This window comes from Schistocerca nitens, chromosome 5 (genome assembly GCF_023898315.1).
Source record: "Schistocerca nitens isolate TAMUIC-IGC-003100 chromosome 5, iqSchNite1.1, whole genome shotgun sequence".
Lineage (NCBI taxonomy): Eukaryota > Metazoa > Arthropoda > Insecta > Orthoptera > Acrididae > Schistocerca > Schistocerca nitens.
The window spans coordinates 57,889,740-57,916,442 of NC_064618.1; the positions used below are offsets into that span (position 1 = coordinate 57,889,740).

Here is a 26,703-nt window from a genome sequence, read left to right on the forward strand (position 1 = left end):
ACGAAGCAAATGGCAGTGTAAATATTTAGACCTTACAATTGGAATAAAGAATAACAGACATCAGTTTTTAATTTATCAGAAGCCTACCATGACACATACTACAATCCACAGCTTCTCCTGTAACCCCACAGCCCAAAAAATGGCAGCATTCCGGTACACTGTCAATAGAGCTATCCAGATACCACTCTCTGAAGATAAGTGTGAACAAGAAATTGAAATAATAAAACAAACAGCTATTACAAATGGGTATAACAGCCCCATAGTAGACACCCTAAAACACTTAATAATGGGAAAGGAATCACAAAACAAAAAACAAAAAGAAAACAACATCTCCCATACTAGTCCCATTGCTAGGTAACATTTCATATCAAATAGACAAGGTCTTTAAATGAAAGGGCATAAACACATCCTTTACCACATACAACAAGATTGGTCAGAAGTTACCTCACAACAGCAACACACAAGACATCTTTCATCACACAGGTGGCATGTACAAGATTGAATGTTTGGACTGTAACTGCTTCTACATAGGTCAGACAGGTAGAGATTAGATCCAAAGAACACATGGCAGCACAATAAAAAAAATGGAAAAAAGAAATATCACCCACCAGCAACAGCCACCCACCTGTGTGAAACACATTATCCTACACAAAAAACCTAAAGGTAAAACACTTGATATCCTTGAAACACTCCAAATATGTAAACATCAAACAAAATTACCTGAAGCTATCTCCAATGACAAAAATGACAATATTTACAATTGTATCATCTGTTTTCAGCAGTTCCCTACATTAATAAATTTGACACACACACACACATACCTTAATAGTTATCATACATATTTAGTTATGTTTCCATGACATCCCCCAAATGTACAATGGATTGACCTCATATACCATCACGTGAACAGATTGTACCCATCTAAGCCTGAAACTATATGTACATCAACTAATGGTACAAATTCTACATCCGTCTCTGTATTTTAAAACATTAACCAACATATTACCCCAACCTTTACTTAGCTATTACATGTAACAGATATAATATTAGAACTCCCTGCTTTGGAAAGTTTGCTGTCATCCAGTCACTGCTTCCACTCTCTCTCTCTCTCTCTCTCTCTCTCTCTCTCTCTCTCTCTCTCTCTCTCCCCCCACCCCCACCCCCTCCCTCCCCCACCTCTATCTTTCCCTTTCTCTTCCTCTCCTCCCACCTCCAGCCTTTTATCCGTATATCTGAATCCCAACCCAAGTTGTTATTTATGTATAATTTTACCATGCAGCCAACATAATTATTGTACTCAAAATTTGCAACATGTCATCTGATTCTATAAACGAGTATAATATTTAAGTTATAAAACTTGACAGAATCAGATTTATTTACCACCCAAAATATTTATTCCAACATATGTATTCAACACATTGAAGCAAAAATCTCCAAAATCCTTTAAAACTTATTCCATAATACGGTTGTTATGATGTATATTCTTTGTACTTTTGATAATGTTTCTCTTTTGCTATATGATCCTTGAACCTAAAGATTTCCAGATGCCATGTTGGTTTACAAAATATGACAGTACACATGAGGTGTGTTATGACAGTCAAAGGAACCTGTGACCACTGGAGGTATTCTATTTTAGTTATTTTATTCTATCGATAGATATGCATCTAGTTCTTGCCAAAAAAACCAAAACCATGTTGTGAAATAGTGTTTTGTTTCTCCACTAGACATTGGAATAAGTTCCTCCAAAAATTGTAATGCAACACACACGTCACACTAACAAATGAGTATCTACCTGATGATGGATGTTTAAACCTTTGAATTGCATTGTTGAGATAAATAAACAGTGACTGGTAACAGTAAACTTGATAATTCATTTGGTACCAACAACTATTTTACCTTTGATGTGCATACATACAAAACTGATGAAGGGTACAGTAATTGGAACCAGAATAGCTCCTTCCTACGCCAACCTCTTTATGTTTGGAAGAGGCTTCCCTGGGATCCATAAGTCTTCAGCCTCTGGTTGGTTTAGATACAATGACGACATCTTCACCATATGGACTCTGGTATGGTTGACCTGTTAGAAATCTTGTAGTCTTTAAATACGTTCTCCTAATTAAATTTTACATGGTCCTATTACAAATCCCGTGTCACTTAGCTCACATTGGACCTCTTCCTCTCTGAGGGTCCAGCTAAACTCTTCTGCTCACATTAAACCTACTAACAAACGACGGTACTTACATTTTGAAAGTTCCCATCCTCTCCATGTCAAACATTCCCTCCCATACAACCTTGGAATCTGAGACCAACATATTTGTTTAAATTTTGCAGACTCTTTAGCAACACACAACCACTCTCACCTAGCCTTGCTTGATGCAATTACCCTAGTTCAAAAGCAGATTTCCTGGTTCTGCTGATTCCTCAATGGAAAAGAGAACGATAAAATGCTAAAATTGGAAATGGTTACTTAACTTCCTACGGAAAATAATAAGGCAAGTTTCATTCAAATGTTAAATGGTGGATGATACGGCCTGGATGTCTTGACATGGAATGGCCCTATGTCAAATTACGAGTTACTGCAGTGACACAATTTATTTATTACATGTGATGATAAATTTTCTTTCTATTTATTTTCAGTTTTGCTGTTTTTATATTCTGTCTTTGTCTGAGAAGGTGTGACACTGGTACTGGCATTCTCTAGAGTATTGAGAAAAAGCTCAGTGAGGGCTATATCTTAAGCTGTCTGTCTGCTTATTTTAGTGATATACAGTACTGAGCTTTGAGTTATGACAAGTAAGCTTGTGAAAAAACTTTTCACTTTTTATTTAGGGCAATATAAGTGAATGTACCTATTGAGCAGACTACTTGGCAGTCATCAAAACAAACATAGCCCATGTATTGTGTTGAAAATTCACTCAAGTAATTTATAGAGAAGTAGAGACACAGTATATCTGGTCAACACTTACCTTCAGGGAGTTCAACACTGACCTTAAGGAAGCAAAATTCCAGTACTGGCAACAAAAACACTTAAAAGTAAAAAAAAGCAGAGTTTTCAGAACTATTAGTTGCTTTGTTGGGGAAAAAACTAGTATAGGTTGAGGAACGTTAGAAAGGAGGCCACAGGTCACTCGGGCATCAAGTTGAGAGGGATTCACCTGTTGCGAGGACAATGTGAAATGAAGATATTTGTAAAGTGTAAATCTGTCAAGAGTAGACTCACAGCTGTGGCTGGGATCAAATTTTCAAACCAGCACGTCCAGATTTTGTTCTCTTTCTTCCTCTTCACCTTTTTCATGTGCATTTTTACATCAATGTCACAATTAAAACAGTTTGTGACCTTAAATATTCAATGCCAATTTCATGAAGTTTTGTGCTTGTATGCTCTACTTTCATTCTTTTTGTTTCAGTAAATTGTAAGCTGGTATCTCTCTTGGTTCAATACATTATTTATGTCCATTTTTTTCACATAAATTAACAAGTGGGGTACAGATTATGACAACAGCCTAGTAATTGGTCACAAAAACCACTCTGTTAAAGTTAACTGAGGATGCAAATGCTAGTGTATAAAGAGTTTTGGTGAGAAATGCTCATATTATCTATCTTAAGTAAGGATGTAGCGATTCAACTGTTGTTTGGCATAGAGCACACAAGTGTGAGAAATATTATCCACACCTGCAAGTTTCTGAAGCCAAGCTCCCAATATTTGACTGTTTTTGTCCAACCCTTTAAAAGAAGCACAAAATAGTCATGAAGTAAAATGAACTAAAGATATTTGAACATTTGTCAGAATGTATTTGAACCATACATGTCCAGCTGGCACTGCGATGAAAAAAAAAAAAAAAAAAGAAAAAAAGAAAAAAAAACTTGACATATGTGCCTGCCATCTAAAGAAAAAATATGGACTTCTTGCAACTTTCAATTTCATCCCACACCATTGACCAGAGACTCGTGGAGATGTCCCATTATTCCGATATTTAGGAAAGCCACAGCACAATTACTACTGGCATAATGGTGTCGGGAGCCATTGGATATGACATCTGGTCACAGCTAGTGGTGATTGAGGAATTTCTGACAGCACAATGATATGTCACAGACATCTTGCTTCCTCATTTGTTATATCTCATATGACAGTAGCATGGTGACATCTTTCAGCAGGGCAGTGCCCATCCACACATGGCTCATGTCTCTATGAATTATATGTGATGTTGAGTTATTCTTGTTGCCAGCTGTGTCCCAGATCTGTCTCTGAAAGAACATGTGGAACTAGATTGTACGTGAACTCCATCCCAGTGCCAGTATGACACCTTTCAACCAAATAAGTGCTTGCATCTAGATTAGAAGGAGTACAGTGCCATATTTGTGTGTTTTTACTGTCAAGTTTTTGTACATTTGACTAAATTTTGTAATCACTGAAAGAATGTAACATACTGCCTCAACCTATGGAGATCCATTTCATTTCCACTTCTGGTATTTCACTTTTTTGTTTGTCAGATGGTGCAGTTTAAGAAATGAAGTTTGGAATGAGGAAAGTAAACTGAAAAGTGAATGTATATGAAGTACAGTGCGCCCCATGTGACACAACGGATATGAGACAGACAGGAAGAGCATTTTCAACAAGTTATATAAGAGCACACAGACACTTTCAAGATTGGGCATTTATGCTAAATCTAAAGTAGCTAACACATATATGAGACAGTCCTTCTACTAAAAGGTACTGAAGAGGATATAGAGGTGGTGCATGTACAGAAGAAAGGAAGGAAACTTTATGTACTTGAAGAACTAGAAATATGAATTCACTGAAATAGATTCAAAAGTTGGTGACTTACTGCAGTCAGTTGGAGCCATATACTTGTTTACAAAACAAGTCAGTGTTAGAACTTCTAGTTTAACAAGTATATTTAGAAACGACACAACAACACATATATGTCACAGAGTAAGTTGACATGTGAACACGTTAGCATTCAGATAAGCACAGAGTCTCAGTCTAGCAGCCGCTGCTCGGCTGGCCGCTTAGGTGGCGCCGCTGCTGCATGGCTGGCAGGCAGACAGCGCCGCACGTAGAGGACGTGCGTAATTGCGCGGCAGCACTTTAAATGATCGGCGAGTCACAACAGTCAGTATACAGGATTATAGCTAGTGTGATATTAAGCAAATGTGATCTGTGCTACCCCTACAGAAAATGAGCATTTTGGCAAATGGACAGGAATATAAAGAAGCAAATCAGAGAATCTGGTGTTGCAAATTTTGAAGTAAGATGAGGACTTCATGTTCAAATATCTTTCTTGTATTTCATGAACATTTTGTCCTTTTTTAAGTGCATTTGTATGAAGGGTTGACCAAAGACAGCCAGATGATGGGAGCTTGACTCCCAAAATGCGTAGGTCTGGATAACTTTCGTAACATTCGTGTTATATGCTATACAAGAGTAATGATTGCCTTTCATGGTAATGTAACTGAGACGCCTGTGAGACCTGCTAAACACACTGGGCAGAACAGGTAATAGGATTGTGTAAAGGGCCAAGGGTTGAGGTCAGTTTCTGCTTCTAATTGTCATTTATTGTAATTTAATAACCTTTATAACCAAAGTGGCACATAGCCGAATCTTTATCGAATGCAACTCTTTCAGAGCTGAAGGCCTCCAACAAGAAATATTAACAAGATAAAAATCCAATTAAGATAGCAATAAAATAATTCAAAAAACAACATACGCAAGGTGCAATACAAATGACTGAGGGCCACAATGAAATTCCAAAATTTTAGAATATATTACCATAGACCTTTAAAGGCAAAAGGCCAACAAGAAAGCTTAAAAAATCAAAATTCAATTAAGATAGTAATAAAATAATTTAAAACCCAAAAAAGGGAAATACGGAAGCGTCCGATCCCACCCGTCTGCTTTGACCCATGACGTCACAAATATGGCGGAAACAAAAATAAACACACACACTTTCCACAAGAAGCCTAATGACACTAACGGGACAAGAGCGGGAAATGGGGTGTTTTGGGTGGGGGCCAAACTAAATATAAACAAATTTAGATGCCTTGCGTAGCTACAACGTGTAAGTGAAGACAGCCATGCATGAATACCCACCCACCTCCCCAGGGGTCGTAACCCCTGCAACCCATAGAAGATAACCCCTGCAACCCATAGAAGATAAAGATGCTTCAGTAGCTGATTAGTGTTTTTTGTCTTTTTTAAAAAAAAATCTCACGGGATAGAACGAACAGATCATAAAGATAAATATAATAAACTAAAACAGAAATTGGAGGAAACAGATAATTAAAATAAGTAATAAGTGTTTTTAAATTAAAAAAAAAAATCTCACGAGATAGAACGAACAGATCAGAAAAGTAAATAAAATAAGATAAAACAGAACTGGAGACAGCCACACTCAAACCAAACTCCGCGCCATCATGACGTCACACACGACAACACCCTTACGTCACGGGTCAAAGCCGTGGCTGAGGGCCACAATTACATTTCAAAACTTCAGAATATATTACCATAGATCCTTAAAGGCAGAAGGCCAGCATGTTTAATAACAAGAAATCTTAAAATCCAATTGAGATAGCATTAAAATAATTTAAAGGAACAACATATGCAAGGTGCAATACCAATGGTGAGGGCCACAATTAAACTTCACAAAATTTAAAATATATTACCATAATCTCTAAAGGTAGAAGGCCGCAGTGTTTAGTTTGAAGGGATGCAAGTGTTTCTATTCCCTCTGATTTCAATGCTGATGGAACATTAAATCTAACCACACTTTAACAGAGTGTGTGTTATGCAGAGCATAAATTTTGGTCTGAAGTGATGTAAATGAAGCTTGTTTTCTTGCCAGGGTTGTGTTATATCCCACTGCAGGATTTTGAGCTGTAACTTCTTGTTTAGTAGTATCCAATACATCTGGAAAAGGACAATCCTACTGTTGAGTGTTCCATTATATTGCATGGTTCTTATACATAGAGAGAAAATAAATAAATAAATAAATAAATAATAAATACAAAAATAAAAGAAACGCATTGCAAAACAAATGAAATTTATATCAGTACCCAATGCATTAGTTTTAAAAATTAATGTAACAAAATTTGCAGTGAATTAAAAAGAACTATTCAACATTAAATTCCTCATATATTCTTAACCTCTACTATATTATGTATAAGAAATTTAATAAAAATTCCTGTAAGGAAATTCGCAGTGGATCAAAAAGAACTGCTCAACATAAAATTCCTCATATATTCTTAATCTAGACTATATTACATATAAGACATTTAATACACACTAGTACATTGTTGAATAGCTGTGTACCCCTGTGCTGATGTGGAACCCTCGAGATATCTGTTGAGACTGCTTTTAGTCCCAAGGTTTGTATAGCTTTTTGAGAAAAGTCAAGATATTGGCAATGAAAAGTCAGTGAGTGTATGTAATAATACTCTGGCAGGACTTTATATGTAGGGGGGGGGGGGGGGGAAGAGTAGATATGATGTGATATGCTAGTCCATATTTGTTTCTGTTAAAATCTTTTTATATCATTCCAGGGAAAAGATTAGGCTATCTAAACAACAAAAATCTTAATACTTCCATGCAATTCAATGGTAATTTCTTGTTCCCCATCCCATATATTCTTTGTAGTTATACTAATTTTCATGTTGTATTTTGTCACAGTACTTCATCTAGTATTTAAGTGACACCTCTGCATTTTCCTCTGAAAAGGTCATACCAGCTGTAAACACTGCAATGTTAGACAGTTTGGTATTTACCTCTCTGGATGATGCTTTCATATCTACGTACTCTCTTGTTGCTTCCTTTGTATGTATACAGAGAAGTAATGATAACAGCCCACATCCCTACATTACTTACGTCTCTATTTTGGCTTACATCTAAACCTAACAAACAGAACTATCTCCTTTTTTTAAAGTCAAACAATGGAAACTGCATGTAGAAACAACAATGTAGGAAAAGACAGAGTGCTACTTACTGTAAAGAAGACACATCAAGTTTAGCAGATATTATAAATGAGTCGTTCTCATCAGGTAGCTTCCATAATTATCTAATGCATGCAAAAATTCTTCCCATACACAAAAAAGGTGATACAGAAACTGTAGAGAATTACAGACCAGTTTCGTTGCTGTCTTCTTTTTCAAAAATAATGGAAACTATTATGAAAAACAGACTTATGGACTACTTAAATAAATACCAACTCCTACGCAAAGAACAGTTTGGTTTCACAGGGTGTATACGACCCGGGACAACCGTGAGATCCGAAAAAAAAAACGGGAATTTTTTCATCCGGGAGAAAACAAACCCGGGAATTGTTTAGAATTCCGGGAATTCAAAAGATCAAAATGAAACCATAGAGTTTGTAGCCAGCACAAAATTTTTGGGCATGTATGTTGATCAACAATTAAAATGGGATGAACATATTAGGAGGCTTAGGAAAAAAAATAGTCACTGTGTGCAATAGTTCATGCCAGAGAATGACATACTTTGCACGCATACATTCTATAATAAGTTACAGCATAACATTTTGGGGTGCAAATGCCCAAAATATGAAATATGTATTCAGATTGAAAAAACGAGCCATCAGAATAATGAGCAAGAGTCACAAAAGAGCATACTTCAGTGAGCTATTTAAAAAAAAGGGGTATTCTGACAATCCCAAGTGAATATATCTTGTAAACTACAGTTTTTATTCACAAAAATATTGAGCAATATTTAGCAAACAGCGGCATACATGATCACCAAATCAGAAACAGTAATTGCTTGTACCTAGACAGAATGAATAAAATTAAAACCCAAACCACTATGTTTTACCAAGGTGTCAAGATATACAATAAATTGCCAAAAGAAATCAAAAACATAAAGGATCACCGTAAATTTAAAGCATTCCTTAAAAAAGTAGTTTTTACTCACTTAGAGAATTCATGCAGCATAAAATTGGCATAAATAAATAATCAGTTTAACCTAGATTGTAATTTACCCATACAAGTATTAGAGTAGTCTTGTGATCTATTTCTTTTGATTGAAGCAGGTCCTTCTGCATTATATAATTCAATGATAAATTGTGTTCATATATATATATATATATATATATATATATATATATATATATATATATATATATATATATATATATATATATATATATATATATATATTCAATGATAAATTGTGTTCATAATATATATATATATATATAGTATGAATTTATTATATATAACTTGTATTTCATTATCTTATGTGACAAAATAATGTACATATGTATGTATAATGAGGACATCCATACAAAGAAATTTGTTTACGGATGAATAAATAAATAAGTTGCAGACAGGCACAATTAAAAGACACTCACTTATAGCTTATGGCCACAACCTTCTTCAGTAAAACACACACACACACACACACACACAAGCACACCTCATGCACACAAGACTGCAACTCGGACCAGAATGATTCCAGCCCGAGATGCTAGAATTGGAGGTCATGTGCGCTTGCTTATTTGGGCAAGTGTTTTACTGACAAAGACTGTGGCTGTAAGCTATATATGAGTGTCTTTTAATTGTGCCTGGCTCTAACCTGACTTGTGTACTTTATGGTAAGTAGCAATCTGTCTTTTCCTACATCATTGTTTTTTGTAAAATTCATTGGTAATACCTATTTGTCATCCTTTGGACACCATGAAATGGTTTTTCTGTGTATACAAGGGCTATTGTTTTTTCCAGTCTTTAGTATTTCATCATGCTTATTAGCTTCATGGAAGTAGTTGGTGACTCGTGCTTCTAGTCTTCCCATTCAGCATGAGCATTTATCCGGATGGACACCTGTTAAGTTGGATACTGGTTTTGGGCAAATAAACATTACAAGTTACACATACTATTGCCCCTACCGAGCCTGAGTTAAATAGTGTTATCTGACTATCTCAAGTGGAGCGGCATAATGTGGCAGAAATTTGCCACTTGATACGTTTGGTAAATGCTCATCACTTTATAAATGGCTATTCTGTTTGAGAGGGGTGCAGGAAATTTAGTGAAAACTGAGACGATATGCTTGTTGGTGGTGTGTGAATGCATACCAACTCCCACCCTTTAATGTCAATAAGGTTCAAATAAACATACAGAAACAAACAGCTTATGGCTACATTCCATATTTACTTGTGGGTCACAGAAGGTTACACAGATCAACTCAAAGCAAATGAAGTGGCATATGAAGTGTGAGCTGACATAAAGAACAGGGCAATGTGAAAACATAGCTTAAAATACATGCAAAGATATTTCTTGCAGAGAGGTTAAAAATCTGCTACAATATTTGATAGACATCACTAACAATATGGCAAATATGTTAGAAAATAGTCAGTATAGTGTTATATTTATTTATTAATCCTGAGATCATCTGATTATGATAAAGGATTACTCTTCATGTTGATGTGGTCTTCAGTCCAAAGACTGGTTTGATGCAGCCCTCAATGTTCCTCTAACCTGAACAGGCCCTTTCATCTCTAAATAACTACTGCAACCTACATCCTTCAGAATCTGCTCACTGTATTCTTCTGTTGGTCTCCTCCTACAATTTTTACCCCCAGTATTTCCCTCCAGTATTAAAGTAGTGATCTCTTGTTGTCTTTTGTGCCACAAATTTCTTGTCTCCCCAGTTCTGATCACAACCTCCTTGTAAGTTATGTGATCTACCAATCTAACCTTTAGCATTTTTATGTAGCACTTCATTTCAAAAGCTTCTATTCTCATCTTGTCTAAACTATTTATCATCCATGTTTCACTTCCATACATTGCTACACTCCAGACAAATACTGTCAGAGAATACTTCCTAACACATAAGTCTATGTTTGATGTTAACAAATTTCTCTGCTGCAGAAATGCTTTTCTGGCCATTGCCAGTCTACTTTTTATATCTCTTCTCTTTGGCCATCATCAGTTGTTTGCTGCCCTATTAGCAAAACTTATGTACCACTTTGTCTCATTGCCTAATCTAATTCCCTAAACATAAGCTGATTTAATTCAACTACATTCCATCTCCTTGTTTTGCTTTTGTTTCTGTTAATCTTATATCCTCCTTTCTTCTACTTGAACTTTAATTCCTACTATAAATTTTTCTGTGGTTTAATTTACTGCTTGCCCAGTGTACAGACTGAATAACATTGGGGATAAGCTACAACTCTGTTTCCCACCATTTTCAACCACTGCTTCTCTTTCATGCCCCTCAATTCATATAACTGCTGCCTGGTTTCTGTATGAGTTGTAAATAGACTTTCACTCCCTTTATTTTACCCCCACTACCTTCAGAATTTCAAAGAGAATATTCCAGTCAACTGTGTCAAAAGCTTTATCTAAATCTACAAATGCTATAAATGTACAGTTGTCTTTCATTGACCTATCTTCTAAGATAGGTCACAGTATTTGTCTTGTGTGTGCTTATATTTCTCCAAATTGATCTGCCCTGAAATCAGTTTCTATCAGTTTTTCTATTCTTCCATAGAGAATGTGTGTTACGTTTTGGCAACCATGGTTTATTATGTCTCAGATGGAGGAGTTTTGTCATGGCTAGCTCTCCCAAAGCTATCAGTAGTTGTGATGGAGTGTTGTCTACTCCTGGGCCTTGTTTCAACTTAGGTCTTTCAGCGATCTGTCAAATTCTCGTAGTATCATGTCTCCCATCTCATTTTCATCTACGTTCTCTTCCATTTCTACAATATTGCCTTTAACTTCGTCTTCCTTGTATAGACCCTCTAGATACTTTTTCCTCTTTCGGCTTTCCCATCTTTGCTTAGAACTGGAGGGGGATACAAGATGACTTGGAGAGGATTTGTGATTGGTGTAAAGAATGACAGCTAACTCTAAATATAGATAAATGTAAATTAATGCAGATGAATAGGAAAAAGAATCCCGTAATGTTTGAATACTCCATTAGTAGTGTAGCGCTTGACACAGTCACGTCGATTAAATATTTGGGCGTAACATTGCAGAACGATATGAAGTGGGAGAAGCATGTAATGGCAGTTACGGGGAAGGCGGATAGTTGTCTTCGGTTCATTGGTAGAATTTTGGGAAGATGTGGTTCATCTGTAAAGGTGATCACTTATAAAACACTAATACAACCTATTCTTGAGTACTGCTTGAGTGTTTGGGATCCCTATCAGGTCAGATTGAGGAAGGACATAGAAGCAATTCAAAGGCGGGCTGCTAGATTTGTTACTGGTAGGTTTGATCATCACTCGAGTGTTACGGAAATGCTTCAGGATCTCGGGTGGGAGTCTCTGGCGGAAAGGAGGCGTTCTTTTCGTGAATTGCTACTCAGGAAATTTAGAGAACCAGCATTTGAGGCTGACTGCAGTACAATTTTACTGCCGCCAACTTATATTTCGTGGAAAGACCACAAAGATAAGAGAGATTAGGGCTCGTACAGAGGCATATAGGCAGTCATTTTTTCCTCGTTATGTTTGGGAGTGGAACAGGGAGAGAAGATGCTAGTTGTGGTACGAGGTACCCTCTGCCACACACCGTATGGTGGAGTGCGGAGTATGTATGTAGATGTAGAACTGGTTTTCCATCTGAGCTCTTGACATTCATGCAGCTGCTTCTCTTTTCTCCAAAGGCCTCTTTAATTTTCCTGTAGGTGCTATCTATCCATAACATAGTGAAATACACTTCTTAGTCCTTACATTTGTTCTCTAGTCATTCCTGCTTAGCCATTTTGCACTTCCTGTCAGTCTCATTATTTTAGATGGTTGTATTTCTTTTGCCTGCTTTATTTGTTCCTTTCCTTTAAACTCAGTGTCTCTTGTTACCCAAGGATTTGTACAAGGCATTGCCTTTTTACGTATTTGATCCTATGCTGCCTTCACTATTTCATCTCTCAAAGCTACCAATTCACCTTCTGATGTGTTACTTTCCATGTTCTAATCAGTCACTCGCTGATGCTCCCTCAGAAACTCAGCAACCTCTGGTTCTTTCAACTTATTCAGGTCACCCCTTCTTAATTTCCTACCTATTTGCAATTTCTTCAGTTTTAATTTTTAGTTCATAACCAATAAATTGTGCTCAGAGTCCACAGCTAATCCTGGAAATGTCTTAGAATTTAACATCTGGTTCCAAAATCTTTGTCTTATGATTATACAACGAATCTGAAACCTTCTGGTATCCCATGTCTTTCCACATACACAATCTTTTTTCATGATGCTTAAACCAAGCATTAGTGATGACTAAATTATGCTCTGTGCCAAATTCTACAATGAGGCTGCCTCTTTCATCCCATTTCTCTAGTCTGTATTCACCTACTATTTTTCCTTCCCTTCCATCAAATTCCAGTTCACCATCACAATTAAATTTGCATCTTCCTTAACTATCTGAATAATTTCTTTTATCTCATCATACTTTTTTTCCAGTCTTTTCATCATCTGCCAAGCCAGTTGGCATATAAACTTGTTCTGTTATGGTAGGTGTGGGTTTCATGTGATAATGCGTTTTCTATGCTATTCATAGTAGCCTAACCACATTCCTATTTTCCTTCACTATTTCCCACTACATATAACTTCAACCTATCCAGTTTCCTTTTCAAATTTTCTAACCAATCTACTTGAATTAAGGGATCTAATATTCCACCTTCATCCATAGAATGCCAGTTTTGTTTCTCCTGATGATGACATCCTCCTGAGTAGTCTGGAGATTCAAATGAGGGATTGTTTTACTTCCAGAATATTTTCTCCAAGAGGATGCCACCATGATTTGACTATGCAGTAGAACTGTATGCTTCCGATGTAGTTTACTATCTTTCTGCCGTTCCCAGTAAGTCCGATTTGGAATGATGTTACAAGGCCAGATTAGCCAATCATCCAGACTGTTGCCCCTCTTCAGGAACCACACGTTTGTCTGGCCTCTCAACAGATAACCCTCTGTTATGGCTGCAACTACAGTACAGTTATCTGTATCACTGTGCCACACAAGCCACCCCACTGGCTGCCAAGTCCATGGTTAATGGAAAATAATAGCTCATATATATAGACAGAATGTATAAGTAAGTTTTTATAATGAGGACAGGCAGTCAGCCTGGCCTCCCTGAAGGAACTATTTCAGCATTTGCTTGAGATGATTTAGGAGAACCACGGAAAATCTGAATCAGGGTAGTTCCATCTCGCACCACTGCAGTGTGGCCCAGTCAGCAGTGAGCAGCATTTCCAGCTCAACATTAACAAACTGTACAGCTCTGGAATGGCCTATCACAGCACCAGAACAGCCAGAATAGGCGCTCACTGCTTATACCAGTTAGGAAAGCTATTTTGCTCAGATGATAACCTGTGTTGTATGCCCTGTCCTTGTGCAAGCTGTTTCCTACCCCAATGATTGTCTTTTTTTTATTATTCTCATAATTATACAGATCAATAACAATAACAATATTATAAAAAGGCTAGATCACTACTGACCATGGAGATGTTGAGTTGCAGACAGGCAAAGACTACTGAACATGCGAGCTTTTGGCCAAAAGGCCTTCTTCTAACATAGAAAACACAAACAGATTTACACAAGCACAACTCTCTCTCTCTCTCTCTCTCTCTCTCTCTCTCTCTCTCTCACACACACACACACACACACACACACACACGGCAACAGCTGTCTCTGGCTACTGAGGCAAGCGAGAGTGGTCATGTATGTGTGAGTTGTGCTTGCGTGAAGATGTGTATTTTTTTTCTATGTTATAAGAAGGCCTTTGGCTGTAAGCTCAAATGTTTAGCAGTCTTTTTGTTGTACCTGACTATGACTCAGCATTTCCTCTATATGGTGAGTAGCAATCTATCCTTTTCATAATATTGTCGTTATTCCATCCTGGATTTTCCATTGTTTAATAACAATCACAAAATTGTCAATCAAAAAGTACATGTGTAACTATGTATGTTATACAAGGTCTTAAAAAAAGTATTCCATACTTGAAGAGCTGGTAGTATAGATCATGAAACAAGGGAAGGAATTTTGACACTCCTTTCTCTTCAACTCTAGCAACTGTAACCCATTACTGATACACACAGCAAAATTGCAGATCACATCTTCCTTCGCCTCCTCCTCCCTGCCTTCTTACCAACTGTCAGTTCCATACCACCCTCTCAGGGCTTCACAGCCTTCCCAGTATTCTCCCCTCCACATTCTCCCAGCGAAAATTTGCTACAACTCTCACCATGAATCCCACTACTCACTTCCTCACAACAACTTCCATGGTTTTCACTCATGGTCAAATAAAATAATTACAGACAAAAATGTTAAAATGAAATGAATATTCTGAACTGTGTTAAGTTTGTTCCACCTAGTGAGGATGTTCACTACCAGCACGAGTTCAGTGATCAGTGATGTAAGACGAACGTATGTAAATATTACACTGAAGCAGTACTTAATAGAAATTCAAAACAACTTGAGACATTTCATAAATGCAACACAGAGATGTTGTAGCTTCCCTTGATAGGAAAAAAAACACTAGTGTAAATATTCACATCAACAGATATATGTAAAATATCTGCAGATGTGCACTGTATGTTATGAACATGAGTTCAAGTATGCAAAGGAAGTCAGAACTGGATAGCACCTATCAAAAATTCACTGTACAGGAACCACTATAGCCACAAAATATTACAAAAATGGGAATTGGATAAGAAAAGAACAAAAATATGATCAAAGCTTATGTTTCGATAAGAACTAAAACACACTTGTCACTTGGCAACCGTCCCATCTCTGTGTTAGTGTATAGTACCTGCACACTAGTCCTTTCTCTTTGGTTTACTTTCCATTGCTCCCGTGGTAAGTTATTCTACTAAATATATAAGAGATGACAAAGTAGTTTCCTTTTGGACATACTGATAACCGAAACAGGAATGACCGGAGCAATGGTGACAGACAGTCATAAAGCAGTTGTTGCAAGTGCCACTCACTCATAACCTGTATCCCAAGTTGAAGTAGTTTGAACTCTTTATTACTGCCTAGTGGCTTGTGCATAAAACTTATAAATTTGATCACTTTATGGTTCATAGTTTTTGAGGTGGACATGTGTGAAGTAACCAGAAAACAAATTTGCAGTGAATTTTTAACCCTGGTATCTCAGAAGGGATTCAGATCCATATTACAGTTAACTACCATTAGCAAGTGTGTCTTTTCTTTACAAAATATCAAATTCCCATGAATTGGTCTAAAATTATCCATTACAGTTCCTCATGCAGATGACTGTAGAGTCATTCCTTGAACATGGGCTTAAAGATGAAAAATTAATTGTTTGCAAACTTAATCCCTCCTCATATCGAATACATTATAAATGTTTCCATATTGGTAGCCATATATCCTGGCATTGTTATGTTCTTCGAGAGGAAAGTGATGCAACAGTTATTAACTATGATAGTTGTTCCAACAATATCTTGTGACCAGACTGAGATTTTCACTCTGCAGCGGAGTGTGCGCTGATATGAAACTTCCTGGCAGATTAAAACTGTGTGCCGGACCGAGACTCGAACTCGGGACCGTTGCCTTTTGCGGGCAAGTGCTCTACCAACTGAGCTACCCAAGCACGACTCACGCCCCGTCCTCACAGCTTTACTTCTGCCAGTACCTCGTCTCCTACCTTCCAAACATTACAGAAGCTCTCCTGTGAACCTTGCAGAACTAGCACTCCTGAAAGAAAGGATATTGCGGAGACATGGCTTAGCCACAGCCTAGGGGATGTTTCCAGAATGAGATTTTCACTCTGCAGCGGAGTGTGCTCTGATATGAAACTTCCTGGCAGATGAAAACTGTGTGCCGGACCGAGACTCGAACTCGGGAGCTTTGCCTTTCGCGGGCAAGTGCTCTACCAACTGAGCTACCCAAGCACGACTCACGCCCCGTCCTCACAGCTTTACTTCTGCCAGTACCTCGTCTCCTACCTTCCAAACTTTACAGAAGCTCTCCTGCGAACCTTGCAGAACTAGCACTCCTGAAAGAAAGGATATTGCGGAGACATGGCTTAGCCGCAGCCTAGGGGATGTTTCCAGAATGAGATTTTCACTCTGCAGCAGAGTGTGCGCTGATATGAAACTTCCTGGCAGATGAAAACTGTGTGCCGGACCGAGACTCGAACTCGGGACCTTTGCCTTTCGCGGGCAAGTGCTCTACCACCTGAGCTACCCAAGCATGACTCACACAATTGTGTCTATATATGTGCGGATGGATATGTGTGTGTGTGAGTTTATACCTGTCCTTTTTCCCCCTAAGGTAAGTCTTTCCGCTCCCGGGATTGGAATGACTCCTTACCCTCTCCCTTAAAACCCACATCCTTTCGTCTTTCCCTCTCCTTTCCTCTTTCCTGATGAAGCAACCGTTGGTTGCGAAAGCCTGAATTTTGTGTGTGTGTTTGTGTTTGGTTGTGTTTCTATCAACATGCCAACGCTTTCGTTTGGTAAGTTACATCATCTTTGTTTTTAGATACAAGAAATTGATTACATACACAAAACTAAGGATAAAATTAGATCAGGTGCTATATTTCTTAAGAAAGAGAGCCAACCTTTCTCTTTTATAAAAATGAAGATTATACCCATGTATGTTAATGGCAATTAGTCAAAATTGACAATCAAATGAATTTAAAGAGGCTGATGGCAAAACAAGAGAGGAAGTAAAGAGATCCCAGCTTGCTTTGTCACAATCTGATGCATTAGTCATTTTCTCATGTGCATAATTACTTTTATGTGAGGTTAGTCTAATTTCAAGCGTGTCATGTCCCACATATAACATAAGAACTATGAATAATTATGAAACATTAGACTTATTCTGTACGTTTTCAACTTTTTAGACCAAATTACACAAGAAAAAGGAAATCACCTTTGAAAATTAATCAAGCATTAGATTTGTAGTTTCTTAATACTGTTGATTTGAATCTGATGGATTCAGCAAATGAAGACAACCAAAGTGTTATTGTCATATTTGATTACTTCAAGTTGTCATTAACTGACATATAATTCCAGCAAGAGGCTGCTAAATGTTCAAGTTTGTTCTCCAGAGCAAAAGAAACTAATGTTAAGTTGTTCTAGCTTGAGATTCAGTGACGATAGTGCAATTTGTCAACATCATAAAGATACTTTGCTGGCATTTTCGAATCTCTGCAGAGATCAGGTTGTAATCCTTTTTTCAAAGAAGAATCATCCAGTTGGAAAAAATTGAGATGGGTGAATAGAATTCTAGCAAATCAGCAAAAAAACAGCTGGACAAAAGTTATGTTCAAAGTGTCATGTTTGTTACAGATTAATTGCTGTTATAGCTTTTACTTCATCTGATGAAGATGTGCAAATGGAAGCATGTGATAAGTTTAGTAACAGTTTTTGAGTTCTCTTGGGGCTCCCCCTCTCAAAATTCAAAGGGTTACTTAATAAACAACCAAGTGGTGTCCAAGCTAATGAATTGCAGCAGCCAGCAGGTTCTGCTAAATTAATCTGATTATGTTGCCAGACTTTAAAGGAAAAATGCATACTTCTACTCATGCTGAGAAAATTCAGATTCTCGTAGTTGCACTAAGGAGGCTGGTCCATAAAAAATCTCAACAGGATATTATGTCACTGAGAGAATGATTAAAACTATTATAAGTTGAAAAGTGAAAAGGATGCACTTGAATTTTTGAGGATGATGTGTTCAGTAGGTACTGTCCTGACAGAAAGGATTGGGTTCAAGTCAGAACTGATGGAAGAAGCAATGTGAAAGGAACATGCATTGTTCACCAGTACAAGCATGGCCAAGAAATATACTTTTCTACATTTTGTGAACTCAAACCTAAATTGTGTGTCACTGTTGCTTCCTAAGGCATACCCCTCAGTGAGGGTGTACACAGTTTGCAATAATGTGAAATTCATGCTTGCTAGTGTTATCATTGATAATGACTACCAATTTTTGATAACTCTGACACTTTGCAATACTGACTCAAAAGCTTGCATGCTGCATTAGTATGAGACCCCTGGACAAACTGGATTTGAATACATATCATGAATAAATTGTGGAGAAAAAATGTGGATTAAAACAGATCATACATCACATGAAACTAAGCTATTACCAGTAGATGATTTTGTGGGAGACATGGCATCAAAAATCTCAGACTAGATCACTCATCACTTTGTTTGAACAAATCAAAAACATCTAAAAACAGTGAAGCAAAGCCTTCAGCCTTGTTGAGTATTCACATTGCTTCATTCTGCATAGAATTACTCCTTTGTTCTCCAAGATGTATCCCAGGTTTTCACTGGAAAAACTGTGAAGTTATGGTGCACTCATTGTCTACGTCATCAAAATTTAGCAAAAACACACAAAGTTTTTACATAATTATTGACTGCCTTCTGCCAAAACTTATAGGTTTATTGAAACAAAAAAATTACAAATCTGTAGAAAAAGCATGTAATTCAAGAATTTCACCAATCTGTGCTACCACCTCAAAAAACTTAGTGTAAATACTGAGCAGAACTTTTTGCAACAAACCATGGAAAATCTGTATGTGGTGGAGTTGGAGACACTGTACAATGATTGGCTGCAAATGCTAGTGTACAGCACCCAAAGGAAAACTAAATCCACACACCCTTGGTTTGTAAACATTCTGTGAGCAAAAATTGAATAAAATTGAATTCATTTTGGTTGAGAAGGCCAAAATTTAATCATCCACAGCTTCTAAGAGAAAAAGTGTTATTTGGTTTTAAAGGTTGCCATTACAATGTAATATGAAAAGTTGATTTCACCTAATCTGGAGAAAAAAATAAAAGAAATCAAGTGAAAAATTTGTGGGGGGACTTTTTGTCACTTGTCAAAATATCCGAACCAACTGATGATGCCCCAGCACACGACCAAGGCAATATGTTATATGCATGCAGCTGGTGGATTGTCAGTGTTTGTGAAGCCTTATTTGAGGAGAATGATGCATTTATGAATTTCATGCATCCCATGGGCTTTCATGATTGTTTTACTAGCCAGTTTAAAAATATACACACTGGAGACCTGATCAGCACCTACCAGTGCCATCTACAACAATATGGGGTCAGTAGTACAGTTTCCCGGGAAGTCGAAGAAAAATTTATCACTGCAGCACTGGTGGATTGTCAGTGTTTGTGAAGCCTTATTTGAGGAGAATGATGCATTTATGAATTTCATGCATCCCATGGGCTTTCATGATTGTTTTACTAGCCAGTTTAAAAATATACACACTGGAGACCTGATCAGCACCTACCAGTGCCATCTACAACAATATGGGGTCAGTAGTACAGTTTCCCGGAAAGTCGAAGAAAAATTTATCACTGCAGCACTGGTGCTTTCTCAAGAAAGTCATTATACCAGCTTGGGAATCATAAAGCTACCCCCAACATGAGGCTTGCAAAATTTTGCTAAGTTCTGCAAAGTCTTAGGACTTGTTAAGAAACCCACACTTGCTTTACTAAGCAGCTCACCTGGAGGAAGTCCCCCACCTCTGGTTGGACTTTGCCTGGGTATCAGCATGGTCTCTTGGCTACGAAGATGCCAGTTTTTTTTTTACTAACTGGTAGTGGCAAAAGGTGCCATGGACCAACACGAGCTTTCAATTATATTGAGGCTGGCTGCTACTACTTAAAAATCCTATCTTTTATGATACTCCAAAACATTGATTTGTATGAACAACTTTACTAGATAACTGTAGACCTTCAAGGAAAAAAAGGATTTCTGAAAATTTCATATTTTGCACAGAAAAAGATGCTCTTTTAAATGGCAGTTAACATAATAATGGATCAGGCATCCCTTCTGAGGTAAAAATTGTTCAAATATCACTTACTTTGTAGCAAATAAGTCTTTGGTAAACTCCATCCATGTCTACCTCAAAAATTTTGAACCCCAAAAGTGATAAAACTTACAGGTTGTACAGGCAAGCCACTGGAAAATAATGTCACAAAATGGGAGGCTTCCAAATCAACTTAGTAAAGAGATGAAGATATGTGCACAATGCAGATTTTTCAGTTATCTTGCCAGGTATTGCTGCTTTAGCGCAGTTACCCACGTAACGTTTATGCCTTAGGTATGCCAGCATCATTACTTTTTTTAAAGTAATAATGGTCACAACAGTCCAGAAACTATGTTTCATTACATGCATTTTTAATGACAAAAATTCTTGAATGAACTATATCACTTTTCAGCACTTCGAATCCATGTGAGCAGCTCAACAAAAGAGATCCTGGAGAAATTTGGCACATTCAAGCTGGAGCTCAGGGGTGAAGTAGAACTAAAAGGAAAAGGTCGACTAACAACCTACTGGCTGCTTGGCTGTTCCGAACCAGATAACAGGCCCACAACACCTCGTTCACCTGAAGCTCCTGTTATTGACATCAGCTATCCCTTGTTGTTCCAGAACAATAACAGTCTGGTTTGTAATTACGTACTGACTTACTGAAAGCTAACTACAGTAATGTAAATGACAATGTTATAATAATTATATATGTTCACTGTGCATGTCGAATGGTGTCTCATTTGTATATTTGTAGAAACAGACTCACACAAAGAAGGAAGGGATACAATACAAAGTGTATGGGGCAGAAAATGTGTACATGAAATTAGAATATTGTGATGCTAAACTCACAAAATTATTATGCAGGTAATCATTAGCCATTTTGATGTATATTGATGTGATTGGCTCCTCCTTATTCTCTTCAACAAGCCCTCTGCTTGACATGTGTTCAGATTTAAGTTTGTTCTATTTTTCATTCTTACATTCTGCACCTTTTCTTTCAATTTTAAATGAAAATTTTTATCTTTTGTACACATATAAATACTTTTTATTCTTTCTGAGCAAAATTACTCTCTTTCTGATCTTGTTTTTGATGTAATATTTTTGGCCCTCCTCTGTCAGTTCTCTTCTTCTACAACAATGAAAAGCAGGTAACTCAAGCCACTTCTTTAAATTCAATATTGGAATAAACTCCACTAACTTGTTACCACCTACATAGTAGTATGCTACATTTTCCCAAGAGCATAGTCTCCTTTGAAATTATTTCTTTTGGTCAGACCATGGTGTAACATTGTTATAGATGACATCCAGCAATAATATTGAGATTTTGACAATTGAGCTCTAATCATGCACTAATGATTTGCACAAAATGATGGATGTTTTCAACTGCCAAAGCATACTTTCAGGATCTAAATCGACAGGCAGAAAAAAAGAGTATCTACAGTGTCTGAGGAAGAGAGGACTGAAGCTAACATATGATCCTAAGCAAGCAGCATCTTTATCAGGAACACACAGAGAAGATGCAAAAATACAACCAGTATTTCCAAAGGAGAAGTTGCCCAAACTAGCAATATGGCAGATGTCATACAAAGAACTCAACACTCTCCCATAACTTGTATAATCAAAGCAATGACCAAAGCGACTTGTGCTTCATTTAATAGTGGTTTAGGTTCATGAAGGTTAGGATGACTTTACAACAAAGCTGAATTGAAACTACTTTAATTATAAGCAGGCACCAAAGCATGTCAGATATTTGTGAATGTAATGAGACATGTATTATGATAGAATATATGCTGTAAGTGTTAATCCAATGCATTTACAAGTTCATACATGATATTAAAATCACTTACTAGAATGCAGCTGGGTAACGTCACCAATGACCACTAATATTTCAAAAGATGAACCCAATGAGCATACTGAATTAACAGAGAATAATTATTAGAACATGTTGTGCAGCCAAGAAAATGACGTTATCAAGTATTTAAAAAATTGAAATTCTTAACAGTTCTCTCCCTATATATCTGTGATAGTATCATTTTCTTATATAGCAATTTAAAATTATGCAAGGAGAATTGCTATGATAACACTTACAATACAAGAAATAAAGATAATTTTATGCTTCCTGCTCATTATTTAAACCTATACCCTTAGACTCCCCAGAGTATGGTAATGAAAATTTACAATGAACTAAAAGCCAAGAACATTCTAAGCATGAACCTAGACTCCCTGAAAGGAAAGCTACATGATGTCCTATTACAGTGATGCTACTACTCAGTTGAAGATTTCATGAAGGATTAACAGAATATTTTAGCAGTTTTATCTAGTTTAATGTTTAAATACTACTCCATATCAGTGAAATTGTATTAATCATATGTGACATGTCTCCTGTACTTTAATCAAATGATTATCATATATATGTTATGAAATTAATAAATCAGAATTCACCTCATTCTTTTCAATACACAAATGAGACAAGGGAAACCTTGGTGGACAGGGTTACATTAGCTAGAAACGAAATATGATGTGTCAAGAAAGACAATGCACTGTGAACAAATAGTGTCACCACAAAACTAAAAATAAACAGATTGACACATTTTCAATTGTGAAATAACTAACAGGTGAAGCAACTGGCACTACCTCTGTCCTTCCGGTGTTTGAGGTGGGTGAGAGAAGGATACCAGGCAGAATTTAAGCAATAACCTCCAACTCTATTGATAAACAGAATTTAAGCAACAACCTCCAACTCTGTTTATAAAGTCACTTGCGATTTAATCTTCATATCTTCCTTAATAATACTATCCCAGTAACTGAAAGTGCATGCTAGAATACATGTGGTGTTAACATACCATGCAATGACTGGTACCAAAGTGATGTTCTGTAATTGCAGATTTTCTCAGCTGTTGTAGGCATTTGTAACACTTATACTCTTATACACTTATACTCTATACACAGGTCCTCCAAGGTCCTGAGGTCTGACTTATGTATGACATGCCACAACTACATGATATACAGTAGACACCAGCCTGTGCAAACCAAGATTATCCATAACATTTGCTGCAGGGGGCCTAATCTCAGTTACTTACCAAAAAGCACACTTCACACCATGTTCCCTCAAAATATAACCAATCCTGTTAAAAATTACGAATGCCAGGTGTTTTCGATAGTGAACTATTTGTTAATAACAACAGGTGACAAACAGTGCTAGATCAAACTAATATTTCACTAGCAATAATGTCTGGCATTGGTTATCTTTGATTATGTGCTAGCTCTAGTTGTTTACAGTGTCTGTTAACTCTGTTCATATACCATTTCTTGTTTCACATTAACTTTAAACTACTCACCAAATGTTTAAGTTGTCATGTATTCTAACTATAAACACAAGGAAATGTTTAGCTGTAAAAGAGATCCAGTTTGTTTGGGTCATGGAGTAACCTCAACAAGAATACAATGAAAGTAGTTTACAAGCCCCAAACACATTTAACAACTGAGGGCCCGGAGACCCATGCATGTCCTCATGTCCTTATAAAGATGCTACCCACATCAGGTATCACTGGTGTAGTGCTGTGTGTGCATAGTAGATGTGGTGATGGCAGTCAGGACTGGACAGCACTGGCAGCCACCTCGGGTAGCTGCAGGGGCATCATTTGAATGTCTGCATGCACGAAGCTTGCCGTAGTGGCCCAGCTTGCATGTAGTAACTCCCAGCTTGCATGTAGTAACTGGCAGGTTACTACACTCCTCTTTCCTTGTGGGGGGAAAGACCAGGCACCACCATCCATGATACTGTGATTGAAGAGGTATCCGTGGTGGTGTTGGGGGCAATAGCCAAAGGCTTGAGAAGCTCCCAATCTGCCCAGACTAGCGAGTATGGATAACAGTGAGTGGGACAAGGCCTCAGGATGACCAGTGGTTAGGACCAGCACCAGTGATACAGGAGCCATGATAAGGGGCAATGGACTAAGCAGTGATGTCAGTGGACTGGAGAAGAGAGTTTCAGGTGACAGAGGCCCGGCTCCCATCCCCACTGATGGCTACACCTGCTCGGCACAGTGGGAGGCACTGGTACCAGACTCAGGAAGCAAACCTGCTATTGATGATGATGAAGCCTCGACTGCTGTTGTAGGTGGGCACAACCCTGTCTGTTTGTCCTCTGAGCAGCCAGGGCTGATGAAGAAACAGGCAGCCAGGAGGGGCCCCCGGCACCCATCCTGGGATTAAACTGGTTCTGGTGGTATGCCAAAAATTGATATTCAGTTGGAACTAAGAAGATGCAGTGACCACGCTTGCTGTGGATGATGGATAGAATCCAGGGTGGGTACCATCCAAATACGCTGGCCAGACTGTTGAGCTGGATGCAAACATCGACAAAACTGGCACTGCCTCTGGGAGACACCTGCCTGGCAGCAAGTGGTTGAGCAGCATCTGCAGCTGATGGCTGCACAGGAGCTCAGCTGGACTCTTGGTTCCAGTTGGTATTATTCTGAAAGAACTTAAACAAAAAAGTCGAGGGCCCTCTCAGCAAGGAATTCTCCTATGGACTTGCACAACTGTGTCTTAAAAATTTGGATAAACTGTTCCATCTCACTGTATAACTGCAGATGGAAGGGATGCACCATGACATGGCAAATGCCATTGTGTACTTAAATGACCGTGCCACATAATGAGGACCATTGTCCAAAAACAGGGAGCAAGGCAACCATTGTATGGACAATATCTTCAACAGGACCTGGACAGTCATGTCTGCTGTCACTGACAGACAACAAATGACTTAAGGAAATTGAGGAAAAACATCAACTGCTAGTAACCAAAAAGTGTCTAAAAAGGGCAGACAAAATAAATGTGGGCTCTTTACCAAGACCATGTAGTGGCCAGCCATTGTGACAAATAGTGTGTGATGCCACCTACTGATATGAACACTTGCGGCCAGCCATGGCAAGGATTTCCACCAATCGAATCCCAACCAGATCACATGGTGGCATGCAAATGGTTTTGTCCGAGAGATCCCCCAGTGGCTCCTGATGTAATAAACAGAGCATAACCCACCACAGAGCTGGTGGAGCCATGACACAGGTATAAATCCTTCCATTGACAGGAGAATAATGCCATCTAAGAGGAAGAGGTGAGAGTGCAACATGTTAAAATTCCAAAGCAGGTCCAATCCCTGGTTTGGTAGATGGTTAGGCAACCCATGTTGTATCATGCATCTACCAGAGTATGAGTACCATCGCCACAGCAGAAGCAATAAAGCAACTGGTGAAGGGGAAGTCATCCACTGTGTGCCTTGCTTCCATATCCAGAGAAAATAAAGCGGTTCCTCCTGGTTGGATGAGTGTCAAGGCCCATGGGGAGCCAGGACAGAAAATTCAGATTTACATGTTGTGACACGGGACAAAACTGGATCTCATAACTGTACCAGGACAAGTACAGAGCCAAACTCCAAAGATGATGTGAGACTTTGTCTGGGAAGGACATCAATTGGCTACAATGAGAAACCAAGGACTTATGGTGGGTAATCTGAGAATAATCTTGTTGAGCCAAGATTAGTGTTTCCAACACATAGGCAGCAGGCTGTTCAGATCCATCTGAATTCCAATGGTCCAAAACTGCCCCCACCCTGTGCTCGGACGTGTCCATGACCAGGACCAGATGCTTGCCATGTTGAATTGTCACAAGACACAGTGCAAAGAGAAGGCTATCCTTCAGCTGCACATAAGCACATCCACAGGATGCATAGCAAACAAAAGGAGCAAATTACTGAAGCAACAGATACAAGGGTTGTCCAATAGTAGCTGTTCTGGAAACAAACTTGTGATACTACACCACTTTACTGAGTAATGCCTGGAAGTTCTCATGGATTAGACATATGAGGCAAAGCTGTAATGGTGGAGACATGTTGTTCGATGGGGTGCATGCCGCGCAAGGAAATTTCATGGCCTAAGTAAGCAACAGAAGGCTGGAAAAAGTGAGAT

The 26,703-nt window shown here is 38.0% G+C and overlaps 1 protein-coding gene across 1 annotated transcript in view; it reads left to right on the forward strand.

Annotated features, from left to right (window-relative positions):
- The window catches only part of LOC126260277 (atrial natriuretic peptide receptor 1-like), a 350,450-nt gene extending 328,819 nt beyond the window's left edge, over positions 1-21,631 (forward strand). Inside the window, exons 11-12 of the mRNA XM_049957603.1 lie at positions 21,147-21,373; positions 21,602-21,631. Coding sequence (XP_049813560.1) covers positions 21,147-21,373; positions 21,602-21,631 — 257 coding nt within the window. The remainder of the gene's footprint in view (positions 1-21,146; positions 21,374-21,601) is intronic.
- Positions 21,632-26,703: the final 5,072 nt, after the last annotated feature.